General features: G+C 41.3%; 1 protein-coding gene across 1 annotated transcript; it reads right to left on the reverse strand.

The window, feature by feature from the left end:
• Positions 1-1,182: 1,182 nt before the first annotated feature.
• On the reverse strand, positions 1,183-10,019 carry LOC306973907 (tubulin beta chain). The gene is made up of 5 exons (XM_079570988.1): positions 9,856-10,019; positions 5,414-5,522; positions 4,432-4,542; positions 3,890-4,134; positions 1,183-2,540 (listed from the first exon to the last, which is right to left on the reverse strand). The coding sequence occupies exons 1-5, from the start codon at positions 9,910-9,912 to the stop codon at positions 1,728-1,730; spliced, it is 1,335 nt and encodes a 444-aa protein (XP_079427114.1). The 5' UTR covers positions 9,913-10,019; the 3' UTR covers positions 1,183-1,727.

Consider the following 10,019-nt stretch of genomic DNA (forward strand, 5'->3'; position numbering starts at 1 on the left):
GCAGATCTCAAGACGTTGGTTGGCGTCCGAGATTAGTCTGCTAACTTTGTTCTTACAAGACTTAACAGCGTTTGAAAGCACCATTACAACATAGATTTCAAAAACAGAGATAAAAGTTTGAAGAAAGATGCAAAGATAAAGCCTGAAACAATCTCACATTGTTTTCGATGCGCATGCTTATTGACGTACTGTTTTCTTTTCTTTTTTTTTGCTTTACTTGTTCCCAGAAAAATACTGAAAATGGTCATTCACATTTGTTGATGTGATTCAGTGCAAATCATGAAACACTCAAACCATTAAACACCAGAATCATGATATTGGAAAGTGCTTTTGGAGTATGGGACAGAAGAGTAAACCACAACACTTTATTTTGGTCACACATCACATTTTAAACCCTCCACATTAGGTGCACATGTCCATCACTTGCAAAACTTTTTTTTATCCTTCAGAAAAGGAACTTCTACATGAACTAAAAAGACTTGAATTCAGAATATGCTTTGAGCAGTTTGAACTAGTCCAGAATTATTTACACACTTTTTCAAGATAGGCCAATTTCTGAATAAGGCAAAAAGTTGATTTTACTTTTCTATTTTAAGTTTTCAGGTTTAGAAATTGGGACATGGCCGCAACAACTCCACAGGGAGACTTTGCCAAGGCAGGCGGGACAGTTGCTCAAAACCTCAGCTGGCTCCTGCAGTGGAGGAGCAGCGATGACACTCCGAGCTCCTCCAAAGTCCAATTCAAAATGAAAGGAGACATATCAAGCAAAACTGACTTGTTTGAGCCTTAAACCACATTGTACTTTCATCAAAAACAATTATTAAATTAATGGATTCATTCTCTTCACTTTGGTTGATTCTTTCTTGTTTCTTCTTCTACTGTTGACGCCCTCCAAACTGCACTTCCTGGTTATATTTGTGTCATGGGAAAACTGTCCTACAGCTTTTTAACGCCCTTGATGTAACTTTGGATCGACTCATATCAGTTCTGCCCTCACGGAGATGCTAAGTTTGTTTCACTGAGCTATTTCCAGTGTTGCCTGCGGGGGGAGCTCCAAGCAAACTCCTCACCAGCCCCTGCGTTTTAAAGGTCGCTGTCTAATCCTAATATAGACATTAATTATAAAATGTAAATCATCAAACCTCAAGTGCCTGAAAACATAATTTCTAAGCCTGTTTTTAAAGCAGTACTAAGTAACTCTTGCCCCTAGAGGCCATAAGTGCAACTGCAGGTGTCGTAGCAAGTTGCGATTTTTTTACTTATTAATTGTCTTGGAGAGTAAATACTACGCTGACAGAAAAAGCAAAGGGACAGAGGGATATTGTGCATCCAATTATTAATGGAAATTATATTTTTCACTCAAACTTGGCTGTAAATACTGTTTAAAGTGACGCTAGCCCACAGTTAGCTTTGCCCGTTAGCATGTTAGCTTCTTCTTCGTGATTCTATTAGTGTGTATTGGTGACTCCGGTCCGGTGGCAGTCAAGTTGCAAACATGGTTTTCTGGCCAGAGACACCAGGGGGAGATGAAAGACCCTCCAATCATCCCATTAACACTTGTACTACCCCCACAGGGACAACGGAAAGGATTTATTAAGGTAAACACGTTACTTAGTACTGCTTTAAGCCGCATATGCATGATTAGTCCACTTTAACATTCATATTACTGAATTCAAGTCACATTTCTAATTCGCAGCACGCTTTTGTGTATCAACTGCCCCTCCCCCTTATGCGTCTTCCTCCGCCTCCTCTTCGAACTCGCCCTCCTCCTCGGCGGTGGCGTCCTGGTACTGCTGGTACTCGGACACCAGGTCGTTCATGTTGCTCTCCGCCTCCGTGAACTCCATCTCGTCCATGCCCTCTCCCGTGTACCAGTGCAGGAAGGCCTTACGCCGGAACATGGCGGTGAACTGCTCGGAGATGCGCTTGAACAGCTCCTGGATGGCCGTGCTGTTCCCGATAAACGTGACGGCCATTTTGAGGCCGCGCGGGGGGATGTCGCACACCGCCGTCTTCACGTTGTTGGGGATCCACTCCACGAAGTAGCTGCTGTTCTTGTTCTGCACGTTCAGCATCTGCTCGTCGACCTCCTTCATGGACATGCGCCCGCGGAACACGGCCGCCACTGTCAGGTAACGTCCGTGGCGCGGGTCGCAGGCCGCCATCATGTTCTTGGCGTCGAACACCTGCTGCGTGAGCTCGGGCACGGTGAGGGCGCGGTACTGCTGGCTCCCGCGGCTGGTCAGGGGCGCGAACCCGGGCATGAAGAAGTGGAGACGCGGGAACGGCACCATGTTGACGGCCAGCTTCCTCAGGTCGGCGTTGAGCTGCCCGGGGAAGCGGAGGCAGGTGGTGACGCCGCTCATGGTGGCGGACACGAGGTGGTTGAGGTCGCCGTAGGTCGGGGTGGTGAGTTTGAGCGTGCGGAAGCAGATGTCGTAAAGAGCCTCGTTGTCGATGCAGTAGGTCTCGTCAGTGTTCTCGACCAGCTGGTGGACGGAGAGAGTGGCGTTGTACGGTTCCACCACTGTGTCCGACACCTGAAAGAGAATACAAGAGCGAGGCCGGTGTTACAAAACAGTTTGGTCGAGGAGTGATTGAGTTTCTTGCTTTGGGAAATCAGTGTGGATTTTTAGAGTGCACTAGAGAACACTACAGAAACCTTTTGCTGCCCTCGCTTAATTCCAATTTAATAACGGAAGACTTTTATGGATGCAAGTTGCTCAGATGGAAACAGCCATAAAAAATAATGACTCAACAGTGATATTAATGTCGCAAAGAAAGAATAAGAAAGACTTTATTCCCTCCATTAGACGTGTCCTTTAATGCCACCAGAGAAACTGTTTTAAAGGTCGACTGGAGATAGATAGGCCCCACAAAGTCTAAGCAATGGACCTCCTTGCTTTGAGAGTCGAAAGAATACTGTCAAAGCAAAGCAAGAGCTTAAAATAGCGGCAAAATTACTTTACTCTCGCTGCCCCGTGTCTGATCCGACCAAAAGAGCTTGGGATTGTATCATCAAAACTGCAGGATTTGTGTTTCATTTCAGTTATTTCATGAAGTGATTATTTATTGGTTTATTTGGCAGGAACAATGCATGTTAATGAACAAGGAACACCAGAATGTAGCCTTCAGCTAATTTCCATCCGTCGTCCCCCATGCGCACGCTCATTCATCCAGACCTATTGTACATGTTTTTAGTGGTAGGGGAAACACAGACACGGGGAGAACATGCAAAGGCCCCGTCCCTGGTAGGAATCGAACCCAGACTTAATAAATAGTACAATTGCTGGCCCTGCTTTAAGTGATCTTAGTGACGTGTACAGGGTCAGATGTGAGTAGAAAACTAAAGCCATCACTGCTGACCCTTCCAAAGTCTTGTGAAAGCAGCTTTTACTGCTGACATCCAGATGCTGTTAAAATGTTTCACGGTACATGATTCCAAGGGCAATCTGCCTTTTAAATTCATTAACATAACTTCATGTATTGTGTTGATGGTATGTTGTATGTGACTGCATAAGTAAATTGCCACATGTGGGCTAATACTGTATATACATACAGTGGGGGAAAAAAGTATTTGGTCAGTTAGTCTATCTATTGGATTTTGATCAAATCCTTTTTTTCCCCACTGTATATGTATAATGTTAGTGACAGTGTGAGTGACCCAGCAGCGAATTAAATTGGGTCACAGCTCTATTCTCTAGTTTAGATTGTAGCTAATGTTGGTCTATGGACAATGTTTGCTTGCTCTAAAATGGCAGATTTCTATGGTAACATTCAACTTATCATGCATCCCAAACTCTAAAACAAACCTTACTGAACAATAATAATAATAAGTTACATATATTTCCCCTAATCTATTGTCATGAAAAACTGAATGCAGCCTCACTTTTGGAGAGGGCACCACGCTGAAGGTGTTCATGATGCGGTCGGGGTACTCTTCACGGATCTTGCTGATGAGGAGGGTGCCCATCCCGGAGCCAGTGCCTCCACCCAGAGAGTGCGTGAGCTGGAAGCCCTGCAGACACTCGCAGCTCTCCGCCTCTTTACGAACCACGTCCAAGACGGAGTCCACCAGCTCTGCCCCCTCCGTGTAGTGCCCTTTGGCCCAGTTGTTCCCCGCTCCACTTTGTCCTGATGCATCAAATACAACATTTAGCAGGGTTTCTTTTACAGAATTCTCTTGAGACTGGCATTGACTCAACAATATTCATAAAGTTCACTTTCTCTACAGCAGAACCTTAGCAGAACCATTTAATCTTGGAGTTTGTCATGAAGAATATCTATCTGAGAACCACTGTTTTAAACTCTAAAGGAGAAGTACTGATATGTAATTCTAATTGCAAGATTGGTAAAGTACACTTCTTAATCAGAAATGTTCTAAGAAGCTCAGTATTGAAATAAAAGGCAGTATTATTACAATATTCTTACCAAAGACAAAGTTGTCGGGTCTGAAGATCTGTCCAAATGGTCCAGAGCGAACAGAGTCCATTGTCCCTGGTTCGAGATCGACTAAGATGGCTCTCGGCACATATTTACCCCCTACAAAACACACAAAACAAACTATGAGTTCACAATGCAAAGGAAAGGCTTTTGCTTTTCCCCATATTGATCGATTTTCGATTCGATTTTATTTTTTCATTATAACTGAAATACATGCTGATTAATTTTTGTTCAAACCTCAGCTCAAACAAAGACAATTGTTTTCCTCCATTGTTTAACATATATAGACCTTCCACCACTCCTAAATTAGGTATTCTTTGTGCCAAAGAAATGGTTCCAAACCTGTGGATTATAAAGTCCTATGGCGATCATTGAGATTGACCAAAGTAGAGATTGCGATTTCGATTAAATTTTGATCAATTGCCCAGCCCTAATGTGGCCATTTAGTGCATCAAGCTCCATGTTGAAAGATACTTTCTGGTCATTTTGGTTATAAAGTCACCACTTAAATAGCAAAAATAGTGTGTCCTTAATCTAATATAAAAGTCACAAAATAGAAGAACTGGTATTTTCCATAGATGCATGTGGTACCTACGTTTGTCCACTAGATGGTGCAAATTCGGGCAGAAACACATACATAGGATGTATTGATTTAATTGAACTGACATATGGACCTGACCAGGCACTGACAACAAATCATTTGGAGGCACCATTTACTCATTTTGAAATCTGTATCCAATGTTTCTGACCTAATTTGTCCAATTTGATGGATTTGGTGTTTTTGTTCTATTCTTTGCCAACAGAACAACTTAGTCAGGGAGTTCCCAGATTTTTTTTTCCAAATAAAGTTTCCACAATTACTATACTTTGCTATTTGGCTTAATTTCAGTAAAACCTAGTGCTTTTATTGAAAAAAATACATCAAATTCATTGTCAGAAATGAATAGTCATTCATGTTTATGTTTCTCACCGGTGGCCTCGTTGTAATAGACACTGATCCTGTCCAGCTGCAGGTCACAGTCTCCATGGTAGGTTCCTGTGGGGTCAATGCCGTGTTCGTCGCTGATCACCTCCCAGAACTGAAGACAAACAAGAGGAAATGAAATAGTTATTAAGATGTCTCATTTACTCCTTTTACATTTTAAATTTTTGTGAACATTTGATTTCACTTGTCACTTCACAACGTAGTTCATGTAAATTTGTGTGAATACTATATAACTTATATGGCACTGCCGCACTGTGACTGAAATGTTTACGAAAGTCAACCACCTAATGATTTTGTTGTTACAAATGCGATGCTGCTCTTGAGGTAACAAACATCTATTTCTTTAGTCCCAGGGCTTCGCCAAAGAAAGAAAAGACTGTTCTCCTCACTCCGTAACTTGAGGCCTGTTTCACACTCAAATGTGAACCTTGTGATGAAGGATCTGTGTGTTTCCAGTGAACATCTGATTACTTTCAGTCACAAGATGTGCCAGAAGCGACGCCAGGGCGTCTTCCTCCATCAGAGAAAGACAGGTTTATGGAGTATTTATAGGCGGGTTGTCCTGCAGCTAACCATGTTTTCCTTTGCACTGATTGGGTTAGTCACAGAGACATATAAGAGGGACAGAGGGGATATCTTTGGCACTTTGAACTCCAAGAACTTTGAACTTAAAAGGCCCTATACCTGATTGTTTTTGTACATTGTAAAAGCAGACATTTGTGGGGGAAGAGCCTTTTTTACAATTAGTGAACTAACAGGCTGATTGTTGAAAGGCATTTTTTGTATTATAGGGTGTATTTTGGATTGTTTTAGTCTTTAGTCTTAAAGACTTAAGTTTTAGTCTCTAGTTTGTTTAAAAGAGGGAGTGTGTGAATTGCTCATGGTCCAAACTCATTCCTTCCAAACTGTCAGGCAGAAGCAGCACAGTTGCTTCATTACGTTGTGGTTGCAGAACATAAATTGTATTATTTCTCATCAAACTGAGTCAAAACAAGATTAAAAAGGAAACTAAATCAATGCCAAAACAAGCCTAAAATTGAACTACTGTAAAATCTAAAACTTTTGCCCATTTTTAGTTTCCATGCAGTTTTGTTTTAGGCTGATATGGGAAGAAAAAAAATTGTTTATCTCTGTCAGATGGAAAACCTCAGTGATTTTATTCTCTTGTTTTCGATTGGATATCTCATACAGTGCAGTGTTGCCAATAGTGGATTATTAAAATAAACCATACTACAATGATATAAATATAATATTTTTTAATTGTAACGGATGTAACGGAATTGCAAAACTGGTTATAAGATTGTAATTACTTTTTGTAATATTTTGAAAGCTAAAAACGTCTCTTAATCATAAAATAACAGACATTTAGAAAAATAACAACACATTTTTATTGTCAGGGGGAAACACAGACATCATTTTGAGTTTGTCTCGTCTAAAGCAAGAATGTTGTGGTCCAAAACTAAGCAGGGCAGACCTGAACAGCCTGGCTTGATCCTTTTTTTTTTTTTAAACTGAGGTAGATAGAAATCAGTATCAGATTACCTTTGAAATAAAGTAATCAAATAACTAACTATTTCAGTAGAGTAATCAGTAGTTGATGATTACTTTATGAAGTAATCACAAAAACAGTGATATTGTGATAAGCGTAATTTCCCATCAGCCCAATTGACCTGCACTGAACTGAACATTAAAGAATTCCAAACTCTTGCCTTTCTAAAATGTTACATAATAATAATGCCTTCGTGGACTCAACATGTGGAAAATCGCTGTTCTGTTTTCTAGATCGTATTTCTTCTCCGAGTCTTTCCTTCACTGCAGATCCCTCAGTCGGCCTCATTCTTGACGGGACGGTGCTGCCAAGACGCAGGCTGAGCCACCAGCTGAGTCAACTGACCCTAATCCCCTCCGGCCAATGTGTTACTCTCTCTGTGTGTGTGAGCGGTCAAGAGATCAGCCAGATACAACGCCTGCCTTTTATGGACTGTGGGGTTAGAAAACGCCTCAACGAGAAAATCTAAGGAAAAAGAGGTTGCCTTAAAGAGTAGGGAACATTGGATTAACATGGGGAAAGAGTCACAGACTGGATTAGAAGATTTACTGTAAACATATGGGAATTTTTGTATATAAATTTGAAATAGGCCTTTTGGTTTCTAAGATTAAAAGATGTTGCTTTAAAATGGGACACGGTTTTCAGAAGGTAGCTCCAAATGCCAGATTGTGAGTTTATAGTAAAGGGTCTATCAGTCTTCTGAGATAAGTCTGAATCATCCAGTATTTGCTTTGTATTTTCTCTCCTTTGAAAGATGAATGGCTCGGAAAAGGGGGAGCAGGTGATGACTCGCTGTTAACTCATGATATAAGAGTTGGCCTTTTGACTCAAGAAAAAAAGGGGAAAAAAAAGAAGTCACAGTTGTACGAGAGTTTTCCGTCAGAGAAAAAGGTTAAGTCTGTCAAATGAACAGGGCTGTTTTCGTGTTTTAGTGCTGAGGACAAACCTATTTCACGCTTTTTCATCAAGGAGGGTCAGGGAAAGTTTTATCTAAATCGCAGTTGTCCTTCTTAAAGGGACTGTACAGAGTTTAAAAATGTTAAAATAATGTATTTTCCTCCCCCTAAATGGTCCAGCCATGTCCTAATGTGCAGAATGAGCCAAGACCTGTTCACCACAACTGCCTCTAAAATCATGAACTGTCACTCAAAAAGGTGTTAATTAATATGGAAGGTGCAGTTACATGTATGACCTGAGATGGCAGCAGTGAGTATAAAATGGCAAACTTGCATCTAGCCCCTTTAATAACATCTTGCTGTCATTAAGGGCTTATTCTGCACTAAGATACCTCGAGTTACTACTGCTTGAATGCACATTTTCCTGTCTATTTTGCACCATGGAGTGTTTCTTAAGAAAGTGTTATCTTATCTATGTACTATATGTTATTGTATAAAGAGTGTTGATGCCTCTCTGCTTTCCACTCTCATTTAAGTACCAATAAAGACACCTGACCTATATATACCTTCTGCCAAAAGATTGCTTGTTGCTGATGAAGCATCATGAGGTGAAAGGTGAAACGTCCTTAACACTGAAACACTAAAACCCAGTACCGGTGCCAGATTAAACCTTTTTATACAATCTCGAAAGAAAAGGAAGCATGAAAACAGACCTTCTCATGAGACAATTAAAAGGTGTTCAACCAGGTACAATGAAGCGTCTATACAGAACTTTGCAACAGTTAGATAAGTTGTATTCATGTGTAACAGACATGATTGAAAACGCAGGAGAAAATGGTACAAAGAAGCTTCATATAACCTTCTTCATAAAACTTGTCTTAATTCAGCACAACTTTTATCCGTAAGTTGGGTGACCTGTCTTTGCGATTCATAATTTGGACGCTTTAACCACTCACTCGGCCCTTTGTTTTTGCTGTAGTGAAAAAAACCAAAAGTCTGAATAAGTAATACATTGTTAGACGATCCTCGCTGACTAAAAAGAAAAGGCTATAGTTAACTTGTGTCGTTTTGTCCGGTTCCAGTGCCGGCAGTGGGGCCTGGGGGTTTTCGCATGTGACACTGTGAGTGAAAAGGCAGGGATTTAAATGACCTCATCTGTGCGTTTTAGAGGCGGACAGACAGTGGATCACTTTGTTATCTCGCCCCCCCACCCCCCCTCGCTCTCGCCCTCCCACCGCTGCGTGCCTCTCCTCTGCATCAGCACTTCGCCTTTTCTTTTGGCCCTTGTGTTTTGTTTCTTTCTCGGGACAAAGAGACAGACTCAGACCGGCGGCCCGAGACAGCAGCTGGCCCACAGTTCATTATTACACATCAGTGACTCAGGTCTCAGGGCAGCCAGTCTGTGATTTAAACACATAAATCATAACAAACAGAAGGAAGTGTGTTATGATCTTGTAATAAACACTTGATAATGGCTTACTTTTATAGAAGGAAAAACCTGAGTCAGTGTTTCAACTTTAAACTTCAAATGGCACTTCAGCATCAATAGAGCTTCATAAGTATAGCCTGTAGGAAATGTAGGAGGCCAGTAAATGTAATAATAATAATAAAAAGTTTAACTTCAAGACAATAAAATGAATGAATAAATTGATAGTGTTTTCCCACACAGCAAACATACACAAATAGACCTAGATCAACATGATGTTTAGGCTACTTTGGAAAGTGTAAAGGTGTTTTCAAGTCGTCATCTGTTCTAGGTTTTAATGCAAGCGCTTCGACTTTCACCACGAAGGCTTTGTCAACGCCTTCAAACGCTTGATCAACCCAAATATATTTTGCTAATTAATTAAATGCAGAAAAGGGAGAACTGGGAATAGCACTGCAGTACAATAATGTAAAACGTATTGTCTGATTTAAATAAAGTTGGTTCAAGAAAACTAGAAATGTTACAAAAGTTGCAAAGGAGAGCCTTTCTTTCTTACCTTGGCACCGATCTGGTTCCCGCACTGTCCGGCCTGGAGGTGCACGATTTCCCTCATGGTGACGCGAAGTTAGTTGGTTATTAAAGCACAAAGCGGAGAGGTGAGACGAGGCGGTGGTGACCCGGTGAATGCGCGCAGGACGCAGGAGCGGAGCGCAGTGCAGC

This window comes from Gobius niger (genome assembly GCF_951799975.1).
Source record: "Gobius niger genome assembly, chromosome: 14".
NCBI lineage: Eukaryota > Metazoa > Chordata > Actinopteri > Gobiiformes > Gobiidae > Gobius > Gobius niger.

What these genes read in the sequence shown, in the direction of transcription:
- LOC306973907 (XM_079570988.1), bottom strand. Translation starts at nt 9,912, where the DNA reads ATGAGGGAAATCGTGCACCTCCAGGCCGGACAGTGCGGGAACCAGATC. An exon ending in GGAACCAGATCGGTGCCAAG is followed by an intron (nt 5,523 to 9,855) that starts GTAAGAAAGAAA and finishes GTTTGTCTTCAG; the next exon opens with TTCTGGGAGGTGATCAGCGA. An exon ending in CTATTACAACGAGGCCACCG is followed by an intron (nt 4,543 to 5,413) that starts GTGAGAAACATA and finishes TGTGTTTTGTAG; the next exon opens with GGGGTAAATATGTGCCGAGA.